The sequence below is a fragment of the Prunus mume genome, linkage group LG2 (genome assembly GCF_029339155.1).
Source record: "Prunus mume cultivar Tortuosa linkage group LG2, ASM2933915v1, whole genome shotgun sequence".
NCBI classification, from domain to species: Eukaryota; Viridiplantae; Streptophyta; class Magnoliopsida; order Rosales; family Rosaceae; genus Prunus; species Prunus mume.
In genome coordinates this window covers 2,187,693-2,205,648 of record NC_142699.1, presented here as the reverse complement: position 1 = coordinate 2,205,648, position 17,956 = coordinate 2,187,693, and the positions used below count along the sequence as shown (strand labels likewise).

Below are 17,956 nucleotides of genomic sequence, written 5' to 3'. Positions count from 1 at the left end.
GGTGAAAAGGAACACACCAGGGCAATTTTAGCCCTAAAATAAACAGAAAAACTTGTATGAAATAAGAATTGCATTGTTTTACTATCCCGAGCCAATCACAAAGTGCCAGGTAGAAAAGTTATCACATGTGATATACGGTAGTTGGCCGGGGATGGCAAAACAGTGCTATCCCCGTTTCACACAAGTGTTTCTCCTAAACAAGGGATTGATCTATTTAAAACCAATGCTTATTAAACTTCCGTATATCATTCTCATATAAAATCGTAAAGGAAGTTTAGTACGATGTACCATACTGGAGTAAAGTAACATTAGTGTTATATATTAGTCCATGGTCTAGTTCTATCAGCCCTTCAATCAGCATCAAGGGCAACCAAGCTTTCTGTAAATGAGAAGGTTATTTTCATTTTCTACAATATTAACTACAAGAGCCGGCAGATGTTTGTCAAGGATCTCCCACAAGCCGTCGATTGAAGGGCGTCCACCATTAGTTGTATTCAAATTAATTCAAATCCTCAGCTGTACCATGCTTCTCTTTACAAATCCACTTCGACTACTTAAAGATATTACCACCAACAGCTAATCAGCCCTCAGACTGTTTTTCCCTTCTTCCCCTTTCCCCCTTTTTTCAGTATTTATCTACTAAACCTTTGACCGTCTTCTTGCTCCGTGCAATTCCTTTATATAACTGACTCCAGACCACATAGTAGGTACTGCATCTACCAGTGCACTGAATGCACTCTCCGAAGAACACGTGGTGGTCTCCGCTGCTCTACAATAGGAATGAGGTTCTCCATGAGCTGCATGTGGGGAGAGAGAGAGAGAGAGAGAGAGAGAGAGTTAGATCGTTTACTAGCACTTTTAAGATTCAACCATGTATATAAGGAAGAAACGATATGAGCAAGTTCACTGTCATTATGTGGTTGAATTTGATCTAAATCAAGGATCACATTGCATATTGGCGTGGAAAAAATCCAGATTATGAACAGTTTATCTTGTCTCGAATTGTATGAGGGTGACAGATAAATAAATAGGTGTTAATACAATCAGACCACTTTATGAAAGGGTAACATACAACTTAGGTTCCAGATACAGGCCCAAAGTCAACTAAATCAACATGCTCAACGCTTCAGAGATTTTGTTGATATCATCTTTTAATTGCAATTAACTCAGTTAATTGAAAGACTTTTTAGTTGAATGGCCTTGTAAACGTTCATGTTCACGCACTTCTGGGTTTCCCTCACACTAATTAACTCAAAATTACACAAATATAATCTTCTTTTTTGGTAAAAACCACAATAACATCATGGAAAAGTACCAAAAACATTTGAACATAATGAGAAGTTAGCTGCCCTCTAATTTGAATCTACGGAGGCTGTCATGCCTATTACAGGAAGAGTATGAGTTCTCTCCCTTGTTTCTCTTGCATCAGAAAGGTTCAAGGAGGAAATGGAACCTTTTGGAACGGATTTCCGTTCATCTACAACAGGTTACATCTTATAAAAAATAATCTGAATCTTGTGCACCTAAATGATTTCTACCCATCCCATTATTACTGGTAATTATTCTGACCCTCTTCTCTCCCCTCTTGGATTATCTTTCCTCTTTCCTAGTATTGTTTGGAATTTGACCCAGTGACCTCAATATAAACAGAGAGCCAAGGATCACATGAGTGGTAAATCATGTTACAATTTGTAGTAAATTTCACTGCTTTTTTTAAGCTGATAGTTTCAGAAGAATATTTATCTTAGTTTGCACTTAAACTTTGTAAGACCTCATTTGTTCATATCTAGTTATCACCAAATAAAAAGGAAACACCCAGCGTTAGGGTTTAGTTGCACACTACAAACAGCAAGCAGAGCCTAAGAACACTATGGTTAATATTTATTCAGTCCAAATAACACAGAAACATATTAACAGCAACAAGCCTTTCATGCAGTGTTTAACGTTTAGTTACATACTACATTCATTGTGAACATTTTGAACTACACCAACATTGTGAACTAGTTGTTAAACTAGGGTTCGTTTGGACTGGGACATCACAATGGACAGCAAACCATCAGAATAAAAGAAAAGGCCTGTCATTGTATACTCCAAAGCATTAACAGTTCGAAGATTATTGAACAATGATTATCAATTTGGACACCAAATTGCCACAAGAACCATAAAAGAGCAAGATAAGTTCAACAATCAAAAGTAAATAGCAGAACCAAAAGTTGTCACTTGAATTTGCATGTGGATAGGCTCGAGCAATAAATATTTAGATATTTGTAACTACAATAAGCATAAAAATGGTTGCTCCAGTGTATCCCCCATCAGGTCATTTATTTTTCAAATATTCAAACTACCAGTCTTTCATTGTTTACGGTATAAACAGCGTAGCCGACTTAAAACTTCCACATTAAAACTCACATGAAAAATATCTCATAATTTGTTCTTAAATTTCTTTATTGCAACTTCGTTTCTGCATAGATCTTCTAATTTGTTTTAAAATAGCATTATATTGTCAAGTAGAATACCCTGCTTGCTTGGGTATAAAGAACAACCCCCTATAATAAACACACAAAGACAGTTCACAATTCACCAGATACATACAAATTATCATGCATTCACCCATGTATTCAGCCAGCTTAATATAATTATATGATTTCTCTAACTCTCTCAGCGCTTGTATTGAACATTTTATTTCACTTAGTTTGAGAAAGTAGTCATGAGACAACAAAGTACATACCCGCTTAAACCTCTCCTTCTTTTGCTCGGCCTGCATTCAGAATTCCAATATCTCAGAAAATTCAGAATGGACTATGATCTAGGCATAAACTAAAAGAAGTTACAATGTAAGAAATCATCATGATGTGCAGGGAGCAATCAATTTGCGGTCATCACTTATAAATCATCAACATTTACAGAACCCAGTTCCTTGCCCAAAACTTACGAGTCAAAAGAAACGAAGCTTTAGCCAAGGAGCTTAAAAAATGTCTCAATGTGAGAAATCAGTAACTGGTTTTGAATAGACTACAATGCTGTTCATATAATTAGAACCAAAACTGTCTTTTAAACTGAATGGTACATGCTCATGACCAAATTTTGCAGCAGAAGAAGATGATGATGATGAAGAATTATACCTCTTCTCTCACTAGCCGCGCATTTTCCTCCTCTAGCTGCGTTACCAGAGATTCTAGCTCAACCGTGTAAGCCTAAAATTTCGAACAAATTAAGTTTTTCAGCATGAAATTTGGCATTTCATTTCCAATAAATTCCCAACATACAAAACCAAATTGAATTTAAGAATTTTCAATAGCCAAAAGAGAATCAAACCTGCTTGCGTTCCCTGGACCTGGCAGCGGACTCTCTGTTCTTGATCATCCTCCTCTGCTTCTGCTGCGTAGCCTTATCAAGCGGAGCTTCCTGCACAGCTCTCCTCTTCCCAGCTCTCCCTCCTCCACCTCCTCCCCCGCCGCCTCCACTCGTACTCGTCGTCGTCCCGTTTCCGTACACCACCTGCCCTTGAGCAGGAGCCGGCGGCGGCTGCACCTGGAACTGCCCGTACCCAATCTGAACCCCACCGGCACCAACGGTGACGTCATCTTCCCTCACCGCCCCAGCCCTTGTGAGAAAGTCCTCCAACGTCATCTCCTCCGGTGCAGCTGCCCGCACCTGATCCCCGCCGCCCTCGCCCTCCGCGGCCGCCTCCTCCACTCCCACTCCGCCGGCGACGATCTCCTTCCAGACCTCGTCCACGGTCCTGGGCTCCGCATGATGATGATTGTTGTCGTCCATGTCGTTTGTGGTGGTGGTGGTGGTGGCGGTGGTGTAGATGTTCTTGAGGATGTCGTCCATGGTCATGGATTGCTGCTCGTCGTTTTGGTCGTCGTCGTCGGCCATGAGAGTGGAGAGCGAACATATAGACGACTCTCTGTGCGGCAGATCCGAATTCGTCGTTGACACCACCATCTTCGAAGACGCCATCATCCTCGGAACCCAACCGGATTTCCAGGCTCTACCCGCTCTGATTTGATTTGATTTCTTCTTCTTCTTCTTCAGATTCTTTTTTCCTTTTTTATTTTAATTAATTAGTTTCTAGACTCTTTACGGTTTTCTAGATTTCCAAACCAAACCAAACCAACAAACAAAACAACCAAACTCTCTGTGGACTCTTCTGTTCTGTCCGCCTGCCACACCTCTCCTCACCTCACTCTATGCGTGTGTTACTTATTAGTGCTAATATCACTAACTTATCATCATTCTTAGATTTAAATTAATCATTATCCAATCATTAACAGTCGTAAATCGTGATTAATAATATGCTTGCCGATTCGCACTTAAAATCCACCATTATTTTTCTTTTAGCCGACCTAGAGCATCTCTTTAACGCCTCTACATTTACAGTATCCACATTTAGCCTCAACATTTTCAATTTTTTGTTTAAAAAAATAGTATTGTCGTGCGGCTAGATCGTTAGAGTATTTTATTTATAGAGTATTGATGCACGGCTATACTCTTTAAACATATCTCCACATTGCACCAATAATAAAAATATGGATTTCTTTGTAGGCTTATCTTTTGAGGTGCCTTTGTGAAAATCTCACATTGAAAATCCACATTGCTATAAAGGTGTTCATAAACAAAGTATTATGGTGGGTTAGTAAGTGTGATTAACAGTGGAGAGCTGGGCTAATGGGCTTAGCTAAAGGCTTGGCTTTGATTAATAATAATTATATTAATCAAAGACTCGGGCCCTGGGGCTCTATAGAAATAAAATAAATTAAAATAGTATAGCCGAACGGCTATACTCGGTTTTCTGTTTTTTGTTTAAAATCGTATAGCCCCACGGCTGTACTCCGGTTCTTATTTTTTTATAGTATAGCCGAAGGGCTGTACTCGGCTACACTCTATTTTTTTATTTTTTTTTTTTGCACGGCTGTACCCCATTTTGGATTTTTTTTTGTTTAAAATAGTATAGCCGAACGGCGATACTCGGTTTTTAATTTTTTTTTGTTTAATATAGTATAGCCGTACGGCTATACCCTTGTTTGTTTTGTTTAAAATAGTATAGCCGAACGGCTGTACTTGGTTTTTTGATTTTTTTTTAAAATATTCCAGCCGCCCGACTATACTCGATTTTTTATTTTTCATTTGTTTAAAATAGTATAGCCGACCGGCTATGCTCGGTTTTTTAATATTATTTTTTTTAAAGGATTTTTCGCAGTTATGGTCTCTCAACTATACCGTAATTGCATTTGGATCATGAACTTAATTATTAGTTGTAGAGGTCACTCAACTATGTGTTTCGTTGCACCGTTAGTCCCTACCATCAAGTCTCTCTAACGAAAGGGACTAATGGTGCAACACAACACCTAATTGAGTGACCTTTATAACTATTTTTTGGAGTTAAGTGATCAAAATGTAACTCCGAGTATAGTTGAGGAATCATTGTTACAAATAATCCTAACTGAAAAGTCACATTTTCCCATCAATAATTGGATAGATCTAGCCACGTCATCATTTTAAATGGAAAAAACTAACGGACTTGAATGAAGGATTGCTGGTGCAACGAAACACATAGTTGAGTGACCTCTGCAACTAATAATTGAGTTTAGTGACCTAAATGCAATTATGTGTATAGTTGAGGGGCCATAGCTGCGAAAAATCCTTTTTTTTTTAATTTTTACAATAGTATAGCCGACCTGCTATGCTCTTTTTATTTTTATTTTTAAAAATAGTATATCCGCATTTACTGTACTCGGTTTTTTGGTTTTTTTCTAGTATAGCCGCACGGCTGTACTATTTTTTATTTTTTATTTGTTTAAAATAGTATAGTCGCTCGGCTGTACACTGTTTTTGATTTTTTGTTTAAAATAGTCCAGCCGTACGGCTATACTCTATTTTTTGGTTTAAAATAGTATAGCCACTATTTTTTTTAAATATAGTATAGCCGATCGGCTACACTCTCTGTTTTGATTTTTTTTGTTTAAAATGTTATAGTCGCACGCATGGACTCGATTTTTCTATTTTTTTTAAAAAAATATAGTATAGGTGCACGGCTAGACTCTGTTTTTTTTTATATTGACTGTAAATAATAACTAAGACGTAATTACTAATCCAAGTGATTAAAAAACAGAAATCCATATTATGCTACATAAAAGGTATATCTGGTTGGCAATACGATTAAAATATTATAGGCTCTTGGGCTCTATAGAAATTTAAATAAGACACCCAAACGAAAATAAGTAATTTAGTAGGATTTTTTTTTTAAAATAAACATTTTTTCAACAAAAGTTTCAATAAGGCACACAAAATTCAAGTGTTACACCAAAAAAAAAAAAAAATCTCACATGTTATTGAATAAAAATAATATATGTTAATAATTATACAAAACTATTAAGTTGTAAAGAGGTCCTCAATTTTTTTTAAAACAAAAAATTTTAATAGTATAGCCGCACGGCTATACGTGGTTTTTATATATTTTTTTGTTTAAAATATACGGCACTCGGTTTTTTCATTTTTATTTTTGTTTAAAATAGTATAGCCGAACGGCTGTACTCTGTTTTTATTTTTGTTTTTAAAATCGTCCAGCCGCACGGCTATACTCGGTTTTTATTTTTCATTTGTTTAAAATAGTATAGCCGAACGGCCGTACCCGGTGTTTTGAATTTTTTGTTTAAAATAGTATACCCGCCCGGCTGTACCCGGTTTTTTATTTTTTTTAAAAATAGTATAGCCGCCCGGCTGTACTGTTTTTTAATCCGGCCGGCTGTACTCGGTTTTTATTTTTTTAAAAAATTAGTATAGCCGACCGCTGTACTCGCTTTTATTTTTGTTTAAAATAGTATAGCCGATCGGCTCTACGTTCTTTTACTTTTTGTGTAAAATAGTCGCGCTCGGCTATACTCCTTTTTAATTTTTTTAAAATAGTATAGCCGCCTTGTACGCGGTTTTTCTTTTAAAAAAAATTAAAACCTCTCCCGAGACGAAATTTCTTTGGGGACGTTCTAGGACGACACATTTCGTTGGGATAGACTTGTGTCGACGAACTTGCTTCGGAAGATTTTTTTTTTTTTCACAAATAAATATAAATTTTATATGTTTAAGGTTAAAGAATTTTTAAAAATTTATTTTTAGTAAATAAATAGTATCTTTGCCTTATTTTAATCAGTTAAATTAGTAATTATATTTTAATTATTATTTCTTTGGTGAATATTTCTTTTTTTTTTTTTTATGAAATCTGAATCATATCTTTTTCATAAATTTAATCTAGTTCAAATAACACGCATACGAAATTTTATTAAATATTTTAATTAACTTCATGAAGTATATATATTAATTCAAATTTTCTTTTCTTTCCCTTTAATATTCATATTCAAATAGTTATGTTTTTTTAAATTAATATTTAAATAGTTTTTAAATTTTTGTAATTTAATGGAATGGACAACATTGATTAACGGTACTAAACACAGGACCGAATTGGTGAAATTGAAAACACGGGACTAAATTGGCTAACGTGGTAAAACACAGGAACATTTTTGTATTTAAGCCAAAAAGAAATAAACATAAAATTGGCTCCGCCACTGCGGCACACTTGCAAGACTCAGGCTTTACACCTCACAGTGGAGAATTGCAATGGAGGTTGAGTCAGAGAGGACGAAACCTGTTGCTGTGTTCATGGCCTTCGGTACCAAAGGCGATGTCTACCCAATTGCTGTAAGTCATCCTTTTCTTCCATTCATCTCTCTACCTGTTTCCGTTTGGGTCCCGGGAAAATGCAAGAAATTTAATGTTGCAAAATGATTTGACAGTTTTTTGGTGGAGTTTTTGATTCTCCGTTTTGTTTTGTTGTGTTTTCACTTTGCAGGCCATTGCTGTGGCTTTTGCTTGTGACCAGAGACAATACGACGTCGTTCTAATCACGCATTCAGCTCATGAGGTTTGCTCTAACTTGCTTTCCAGGCTTTGACTCGTCTGCTGATTAATGTTAGATTTTAAGAACTCCAAATAGGGTAAATGAAATGAAGCCTATTTAGAGAATCTAAATCTAACACCATTAAAAATGGTACACTAAAGATACCCCTTGTTCTTGAATGGTTACCAGATAGGGTAAATTACTGAGCAAGCAGAGTTGTGCCACTAGCAAACCCATTCAAACATGATATCTAGTGTTAATAGAGAGATCACATTTCTCTCTCAGTAAAGCCCACAATTTTGCATTGTCCACTGTTCGGAACTCCGGTGGAGTTGCATAAAAAAACAATCATGTTTAATTGACAAATTATGCTATGTCAAATTGACTCTATTTTATTTTTCTTTTAATTTTTTTTTTTTGTCAACGCATCCTTAACCTTGTTAAATAAACCCTTTAGTATTCTTGTGTTAGGGGATTGTATTTTTCTGTATGGCTCAAATGCTGGTTGATGTTTGAGTTACAAAATTTACATATTTGTCTCATACTATTGAAGGCCTTAACACTTCTTAGACGTTGCTTTTTGTTTTTGTTTTTTAGGTTTACTGGCATAGTCAGCAATCACATTTACTAAATAAATTTGTACCAGTTAAGGCTGATTTTAGTACAAAACTGGAATGTTGGTTTCTATAATAGAGTTTCCAAGTACACACATTACGAAAGACAATGATGTGCTTGTGTCCACATACACACACGAACACAAACACAAACACAAACACAAACACACACACCCACACTCACTCACCCAACAAAGAAACAAGCAGCTGAAAAAAGTAATAAATAGTTGAAAATATTTCTATGTTTGGGACTAAAACACTTAGTGAGTGTTGTGTGATCGTGGATCTCTCTCAGGGTTCAGGGTTGAGTACTTGTTTTAGTTACTTATATATGTATGGGTATGGTATGTCTTTATGCATGTATCATATAGGCTGTTTCACGTACATTATGCAGATGCGAAACTCCCTCCTCATCACTATTGATATGTTGATTTCACAGTATGGTCAACACAAATCAATGACTCACAATGACCCTAAATTATTAATCATCCTAAATTGACATGGTGCAAGTCAACTTCTTATTGGTATTTTAGCCATCCACAGAATAACCAAAAGAAAAGGAACAGTTGTATGAGCTTTTCCTTGTACTTTTTTTTTTGTTCTTGTTTCAGCTCCAATTCCCTATCAAACTGTGAAGAATTGATGTTAATATATTTATAAAACTTATCATACTTTTGGAAAGGTTCATCATTGCTTACTTTTTGTTTGATGTGTATTTAGCAATTTTGTTGGTTGTCACTTGTCGTGCAGAACTTAAGGTGTCACTTGGCTGAAAAACATGTTTCATATCGTCCAATTTCATCACCACCTGTTCTCTCTATCCATCAGAAACATGATCCTACTGGTTCAAATTACTGAATTCTCTCTCATTTTTCTCTCAATATACTAGAGCTTATTTGCTCTGGCTTGTTTAAAGAACAATCTAACAACTATGTAACGTTTTCTTTGGATCTTTTATCATCCCAGGCTCTGTGGAGTTGCCATTTTCACTGCAGAAAAGGATGTTTTCTAGCGAACACAGACAAGAATGTTATTTGGTAGTTGAATCCATATTTGGAGCTGGCCCAAGCATGGAGGGTGATTTTATTGTGATAAATTTCTTTGCTTTGGTACTTCCCATTTAAGCTTTTTCTTTGTTTTGTTTTGTTTTTTGTTTTTATGGAAAAACTTAAGTCAAAGTATCTCTTATATAGATTAATACATTTTTGGCATAAAAGAATCAAATATAAAGCAAAATGTTTTTTGAAAGTAAAGGGTGTTAAATATAAAAACTAGAAATCCTGTATGGTTATATGACTTTCCATTCAAATTCTTCTCTGTCATGTATAGTACACATACATGGGATTTAATGCCTGCTTAAACTTCTTAAACGTCTACACATCAACTTAGGATTATGCATGGAGAGGCCTGATATATAAGATGCCAGGCATAGAATACATGTGTGGGACTTTTATATTCTGAATACGTCCCCCCATTAGTTGGCAGATTGAGCGAAACACATAGATCAATTGTAGTAGGGGACATCGAGCACATGTGGAAAATTGGGCATAACACATAGATGAAGAGGCTGATGATTTGAAACATTGAGATGAGAAGCTTAGAATATTCAATCTTAGATTTTTTTATTGTCAACAACTTATATACCTCGATTAGTATTAGACTCAATTAGAATTTTGGACAGTGGGTATAATGATGTACTACCTAAATTGGTTTCACTGCGTGATGATCCAGGAAGGCTGGAGTTTTGCGGAACTTTTTCGTGTCCGTTGCATGGTTGCTGCACCTTATGTCGTTCCATACAGGTAATACATCTTCTATTTATGTTAGGGGCCACATGGAAATGTTACTGGATAACGTGTTCCACTTATCATATGCAAAGGAAAATCTGTATTTGAACATAATTGTATGAAGATACCTGAAAGCGGTATTTTAATTTACCTACATATAATATTATATAAAGTGAGAAAGAGGTTATTCTATATCCTTATATTATCAATATTGGGATAGCATTCTTTTGTTGAGGTATATACAGGGAATGAAAAAAGTGAATTACTTTGTAAGAACTTTCAAGTAGGTAATAGTTTATAATGTTTTGGAGTTCTGGTTTGATCATTTGAAGTTAATTTTTGTTTAGTTTCTTCCAGTGCACCTTCATCATTTGAGCGCCACTTTAAAAAGGAACTTCCACTTTTGTATAAATACCTTAAGGAAGCTGACGTCAGCAAGGTACTTTAGTTTTTTTAGATTTACCTATTTGGAAATAATGCTCGTATTTGTGGTTTTGATCTTTCTGGTATGTGTCTCATAAATTGATGGTGTACGCATCACTTACAAGTGAATTTAATTTTAGTCCTTTCTCTTCTTTATATTAATATGAGTTTGTGATCTGCAGAAATAACATTCTTCTTTTCATCTTTGTATGCACATAGGTTTGTTGGAAAGATGTGATTCACTGGATGTGGCCACTTTTCACTGAATATTGGGGATCCTGGAGGTGTGACAATTTGAATATGAGTCCTTGCCCTTTTACAGTTAATATCTTTGACACAAAATCTCTTAATGCGTTCAGTATATTGTAACAGTTAGTCTTTACAGACCAAAATTGACAGATTCGGTTTATTTCAGCAATGAGTTCTTGACTCATTAAATATACTTTCATATCATCTGAGCTGACAATTTTCATAATCACGTAGCTTCTCTGGTTATCTTGGAACTTATGCATTTGCTTCTTTGTTAAATGCAGGATCCAGTAACAGGTCTACCCACTTGGCACGATAGGCCTCCATCTCCCCTTCTTTTGTGAGTTCTGAGTTTCCAACTTATGCATGTGAGAGTGTGTGTTGGTTATCTTTCTGCACCTATCTGCTAACTAAAACTTTTTACTCCCCGGTACTTTTGCATTCCATGACTGTTCTGGATCCATATGGTTTTAAAGTTCCATGTATTAGTGGGCTGTATTTCATGTAAAATTCGCCAATTCCTTTTCGGTCTAGTAGCAACTAGAAGATCCGAGAGGCACCACCAATAGAATGCTAGAAATCACAATTGAAAGTCAAAACTGTTTCATAATGACTAGTTGCATCAAGCTATTCAACTAAACAAATGAAATTTTATTTTTCATACAATATCTTTATGAATGGAGAATTGTTATTCTTTATACTTATTTAATTTCTTTTCTTTTCAAGTATTCTGAAAATTTTCCTGTTATGTGGCAGGTATGGATTTAGCAAAGAAGTTGTTGAGTGCCCTGGTAGCATGTTTATACAATTTTCAATATTGTTTTCATGTTTGTGTTTGCTATCCCCCACAAAACAGAAGACAAAAAGAAAAAAAAAAAAATTATACACACACCAAAAATAAAGTACATCTGTTTTGGGGTGGGGATGCAGGTTGTTTAATACTACTAAATTCATAGGTTGATATAAGATAATTGCAAAGGTGATGGTTTTGCATATGATGCCACTAGGTAGATAATCATTCTCTGACTAACAATTTTCTCAAATCTTATTTTATTTACTGCTCTTGCCTTAGTTTTCATTGTTGGAGCCCAACGTTCTCAAGGAAAAGCCTATGAAATGACAGAATAATTGGTATAATTTGATAAACAGTAAAAATGATTCTTAAAAAGTTTCTGTTACAGCAGAATAGCTTAGATGACATAGTTATTATAACCAGAAATGGTTAGTGGTCTACTCCAAGAATCTTTTCTAGTAACAGTCCATGAGCAGTAGTAGTTCCCATGAGTTCTGTGGGAGTATTAGTATACTGCATAAGTGCCAGGTCATTTTAAGTATGGTGATTTTTACTATAATCGATGCATGTGACTTCATTCAAAAAGTGATTTTCCATAATTGCTATAGCATATCCTGTCTCTTTTATTAAACAAGGTTGATCTGTTCAGTCACGTTTTGTTCCTGCTATGTCGATCATCTCAGTGGTTTTAGGATTCTAACAGGTTATTGGCCATCAAAAGTTCGGGTTTGTGGCTTTTGGTTTCTCCCCAATGAATGGCAGTTTTCATGTAAGCAGTGCTGTGAAATTTCAAGGATTGATTCTTCAGGGCATCTTTACACAAAAGATGAACTGTGTTCAGCCCATGTTCACTTAGATTATTTTCTGAAGACTCCGATGCCTATGCCACCTGTTTTCATTGGCCTAAGCTCTATTGGTAGGCAAGTTCTCCCTCGAATTAATTCATTAGCAACTGCTTTAATGCATTCTTAGAAATTACAGTACAAGAGTATCAGGTTATACTCTGTGATTTTGTTGAGTTATTATATGCTCTGGTCTTGCAGCTGAGTGTGTAAATACGTAAATAGCTTTCTTCTAGTTGGACAGTTTATTCCTTACATGTTAATGCACAACAATTGTAATGTTGTACCCAAATACTGATATTGAGTGTCCCATTGTATGTGCAGCATGGGATTTTTAAAAAACCCTCAAGCTTTTCTTCGACTTCTCCAAACGGTCATGGAGATAACAGGTTACCGCTTTATCCTCTTTACAGCGGGCTACACGCCTTTAGATACAGCAATCCGAGCGATTGTTGCTGAATCATCATCATATGTGATGCACAAACAGTTTAATGACGAGTGCCTTTCTCTCTTCAATGATCGACTCTTCTGCTTTTCTGGGTGAGCATTCCAAGCTAATTTCTGCAGAATGTGTTGTGATAGGCAAATGACATTTCTATCTTAACATTTTTCGAATGTTATACAGGGCTCTTATATTGAATAATTATATAGTTATTTCTCATTATATATATATATATATATATATATATATATATATATCATATGCTATTGTCTACATGGATTGCACCCTCTTGGTGCCTTTTTATGACTTCTTACTACCCTATTTCTTCAAAAGGTAGTTTGCATGGCATTTGTTGGTTTTTATGTATTAGACTCTTGTGCACGAACCTTAAATGACAAGTGCAGGAACCTCTTGAAAGTTGTGCATCACTGGTTCTTATTTGGAGCTTTCTAAGATTTTGGATTTTTATTTGTTGAAAGAATAAGAGGATCATATGTTTCTATTCATCAATTGAACAAAAACCAAACCCTTATAAATCCTCCATACCAAAAATTTAATCAAATAATTCGGCAAACCATAAAAGTCACCCCAATCAAATAAACTAATTTGCTCAATCCCCTAAATTGGCTAAACCAAATTAGCTAGATTAGATCCATCATTCCTAAACCACCATGCTGTTTTTATCCTACATCAGAAACAATATTGACATCATCAGAAGCCTGTAAGGACAATGGAACTTGCAATGTTTAGTTATTCAACCAACTGTAGCTAACATTATATGCTCTATGTCTTTCTTTAGTGGATATATTATCTACATGTCTTAAACTGTGAATTACGCTGTGCGCCTTCCCACTTTTATCCTAGAACCTGGCAACCTTTTTCCAGAACCTGAAAATATTTTCCCAATATCGTACATAAGATTTGATTACTTTAAAATTACAACTGCAGTTCTACAACATAGAATAGCTATCATGCTTTTCACCCGTTTAATTTCAAACGATTTCTAGATCAGTTATGTCCAGTCGGTTGGTCTTTGGCTACTCTTTTCCTCTCCGAATAACATTTTCTTACGTTGTTGAATAGTACCATACCATACAAGTGGCTGTTTACTCGATGTGCGGCTGCAATTCATCATGGGGGAAGGTGAGAGTAGTCCAACTTTATACGTTGGTTTAAGTACCTTTTTGGTCCCTTAATGTGTATGGAATTTCAATTTTGTCTATGTTGCTCTAATTGAATATATTAATTTTTTCTTCTTTCAAGTTACTTCAATGTAATATCAGTCATGGATGATGTAATTCTGTAAACCAAGGCAAATGGAAGTTAATGGGATGTCAAGATTTTGGGCTGATGTGGCTAGACATACTGTTAACATTTTAGACTTTTCGATATAAGAAACATAGATTTTATGTTTCAGAACTTTAGAACGTAGTTTATGTTCCGAGGGGGAACCACTTGGACTCCAGCCGTCCATCAACAGCTCCAGCATCTACAGCATCACCATTACACCATACAGAGTTGTCTGCTTGAAACCTCAGCTCCACTATAGCACCAGCATACCTGAATCATGCTCAGCTACCCAAATTATTTCCATACTGATTCCTTTTCACCGGGGCATTTCTCATATTATTGAAAAACTTTCAGTTACATAGTACCCAACTCCAATATCTCTTCAAGAGACCCATGTGTGGATTTTCGTTGGCATTGTGGGTTTTTGGGGTTTTCAGAGTCTAGTGGTTTCTGGTTTTTGAGTTCAAAAGAGGAGAGGGGAGGGGGAAAAAATAAAAGAGAATTCTGGCAGCAGCAATGACAGAAAAAAGAGGATTTCTAATTATAGTGCAAGAGGAGAGAGTGAGGGAACACAGTGAAAAGGTTCCAGTCTGTCAACATTGTCTACTGTGTCCCCAAACCCATCCGTAAGTTATTTATTGTTGTTGTATATTAGCAGCATATTTGGCCATCTTAGCATGAGAAACTTGACACCAAAAGCTTCTGTCTGCCCTCAGTCTCTACCTCCATGGTTGGGACTACATTGAAATAGTAGAAAATTAATGTATGTGATTGGATCAATTAAGATAACATGAATGAAATTGAAATTCCTTACAACTTGAAAGACCAGGGGATTTCAGCCTTTTTTTTTTTTTTTTTTTCTGACATAACATTTTAGGAAATACGTAATGAGCAATGTATTTACTATTCGTTTTCTGTAAATGTGGAAGTAGTGGCACTACTGCTGCAGCACTACTTGCAGGAATCCCACAGGTTAGTTCTGGTAGTACCATATTTTTGCTTCTTTATATATATTCGACCTTTAACATATATTGTATTTCTCTTGATCAAGTATATCAGTAGTAACAATGAAGGGGCTCTCTCTCTCTCTCTCTCTCTCTCTCTCTCTCCCCCTCCCCTGTAACATACATGATGCAGAAAAGTAATTTATCTCAGATGGCAGGTAGTATGCCCATTTCTGCTAGATCAGTTTTATTGGGCTGAAAGAATGTTCTGGCTTGGAGTAGCACCAGAACCATTGAAAAGAAGCCACTTACTTCCAGAAGAAAGTGATGAAAAATAATCCAAGGAGCAGCGAATTTGCTATCCAGGGTCATACATGATGCATTATCTCCCGAAATTAGAGAACACGCTGTAGAAATTTCTAAGAGAATATCTCTTGAGGTAATACTCACTTCTGAATTATGAACATAATAATTGTTGGTAGTTTCACAGCACTATAATTTCAAATGGATTTGGTGGAAAGGGGGAGGAAGAGGAAAGGGGAGGGGACTTTTAGTTTTGTTAGCGTGCAACATGTTTGTTTAAGTTTTTCGATGTTCAATGTGGTATGTGTAACATGTGATGCCATTCGATGTATATACAAATTTAAATGGTATAGGTTACCCTTTTCCTTCGGGAAGGCACTGAACTCTTATGAGGGGATGCAGCTTTCTCTGCTAGAGATTAATTGATGGTGGCCTGTCAAAAATCAATCTACACTGCATGGGAATGTATAACGTGTACCTTCTTTGCATATCTATTAGGTTGGATCTTCCTAGTTTCATAAGTGTTGATAATTTGGAGATTTGGGGACCCTTTATTTTGTTTTAATCTAGTTCTACAATTAGAGTTGAAATTTCAAATAATAGTCTCAGTACCCCATTCTAATAAGAATGAAAAGTAGAAGGAACTATTGGCATCCCAAAACTATGTGTTTATTCTCTGAAAATTGAAAATATGAATAGAAGGTGCTACGAGTCTAATTTACTAAATGATGTTTTACTTTTCAGGATGGAGTCTCAAATGCTGTTAAATATATCAAGGAAGAGATTGGTTGTTCAAGCTGATTATTTGGAATCTGTTTCATTGACATTCGACATGGTTTTCGGCAATGCAGACAGTCCAGATTCTGAAAATGGCTGTTTGGAGGGCGGCATGTGCATGATTGGGACAGTCTGCTTTAGAGAATTGTTCTTTTGTAAAAAGACTCTTCAAATCTAAATGGGATGGATTAGATGCAAAATATTACTAACAATGTCTGCAATAAGTTGCTTATGCAGTTATTGCAGAAAGAAAGCTTTTCCTATTTAGTAATCGAGCATGTGACAAGAAAAATCAATTGATTTAGAGAACCTTCTTTGTCAACTTAAAAGAGCCCGCGAGGTGAAATGGACATTTCAAACATACTTTTGACTCCTTATGCCAATATGTCGTTTCAGTAGCTTTTTGGGGTGCCTTCATTTACATGTGCAAGGATCAGCGGTTATGACAGTTCTTAATAATCTTGTATTTATATAATATAGTTTTCAATCATGTCTTTCTTCACCAGAAGAGCTTGTATGTCGTGGGGATAGTACTGTTTCAGCCTTATCATGTGTGGTGGGATGTGGAAGAGCGAAACCATGAATTTTTCAATGTGAAGGCTAGCTTAAATTTTTAGCTTAATTTTTTTTTTTTTTTTAAACTTACAGCTTCCATAATTTTTTATATAAATAAAAGTATATATTAAATCATATAAATAAAAAATTAAATACATATAACATAAAACAAATAAATATTAAATACAACTAAAAATTCATATTATCAAAATGAATATATGTTCAACTACATAATTGAAAGTGTAACCTATTCAAGAACAAGAGCAATAGAATTAAGTTAACATACTGTTTCGTTTTTGAAAACAAGCCTCTTCCCACTTGTGAGTTTCAATTACTTAATGAGTCTGTAATTGTGGGTTGATGTACTTGTGAGGGTTTTTATTGGACTGTCAGAGAAGCTTTCCCTTTATTATTTGGGTCAGAAAAGGATATTTTATTAAACAACAGCCAAAGGCAGTAGAGAATACAAACAGACTTTAGAAAAATAATATTTTCCTAATCTGTTTATGGTGGGCCATATAGGTTTTTTCATTTGTTCTTTAAACCCTTTCATTCAACAACCGCCGGCCTTCATATTTCCCTAATGTGTTGTATTTGTTGATGGGCTATATAGGTTTTTTCTTTTGTTCTTCAAAGCCATTTATTAAACAACTTCGTGACTTCATTTCCCTAATTAATGTGTTGTATTTGCTGGTGGTCCATATATGTAGGTTTTTTCTTTCTTTAAAAAGCTACCACCATAACAGTGTGTGTGGTTCCGCCATTGGAGATGTGATTCGTTGGAAATAGTAAAACAATGCTCTCTTGCGATATGAAAGAATTTCTCATTTGTTCATGATTTGTCAACTTCCATGTGTGTTAAACACTTGAGGGCTCGTTTGTTACACATGACTGTCTAGGCATGGACTATGCTTAAGGACTGTCTTGGCTTGGCTTGGCTTGGTCTAAGTTGGATGACGCTTATCCTGCATTTGGTGTATAATTGGACTAGGACTAGATTTTTTTTTTTTTTTTCAGAACTATCTATAGTAAAAGAAATA

General features: G+C 35.5%; 2 protein-coding genes across 2 annotated transcripts; one reads left to right on the top strand and one right to left on the bottom strand.

Moving 5' to 3' along the window:
• Window positions 1-521: 521 nt before the first annotated feature.
• LOC103319126 (bZIP transcription factor 12-like) lies at window positions 522-4,162 on the bottom strand. The gene is made up of 4 exons (XM_089046171.1): window positions 3,316-4,162; window positions 3,123-3,194; window positions 2,729-2,758; window positions 522-797 (listed from the first exon to the last, which is right to left on the bottom strand). The coding sequence occupies exons 1-4, from the start codon at window positions 3,967-3,969 to the stop codon at window positions 717-719; spliced, it is 837 nt and encodes a 278-aa protein (XP_088902297.1). The 5' UTR covers window positions 3,970-4,162; the 3' UTR covers window positions 522-716.
• A 3,384-nt stretch (window positions 4,163-7,546) lies between these two features.
• Window positions 7,547-16,851, top strand: LOC103319127 (UDP-Glycosyltransferase superfamily protein). Its single transcript, XM_008220632.3, is given in 16 exon segments — window positions 7,547-7,698; window positions 7,850-7,921; window positions 9,262-9,355; window positions 9,478-9,620; window positions 10,243-10,313; window positions 10,656-10,737; window positions 10,941-11,042; window positions 11,255-11,310; window positions 11,727-11,761; window positions 12,467-12,683; window positions 12,930-13,145; window positions 14,131-14,190; window positions 15,270-15,309; window positions 15,500-15,614; window positions 15,617-15,720; window positions 16,329-16,851. Coding segments are annotated over 16 exon segments (1,545 nt in total). The 5' UTR covers window positions 7,547-7,617; the 3' UTR covers window positions 16,386-16,851.
• Window positions 16,852-17,956: the final 1,105 nt, after the last annotated feature.

Bases quoted from the DNA above. Each gene is read 5' to 3' on its own strand.
- LOC103319126 (XM_089046171.1), bottom strand. From the start codon at position 3,969: ATGATGGCGTCTTCGAAGATGGTGGTGTCAACGACGAATTCGGATCTG. The intron at 3,195-3,315 runs GTTTGATTCTCT...TCGAAATTTTAG, and splicing joins GGTCCAGGGAACGCAAGCAG to GCTTACACGGTTGAGCTAGA. The intron at 798-2,728 runs GTATGTACTTTG...CCCCACATGCAG, and splicing joins AGAAGGAGAGGTTTAAGCGG to CTCATGGAGAACCTCATTCC.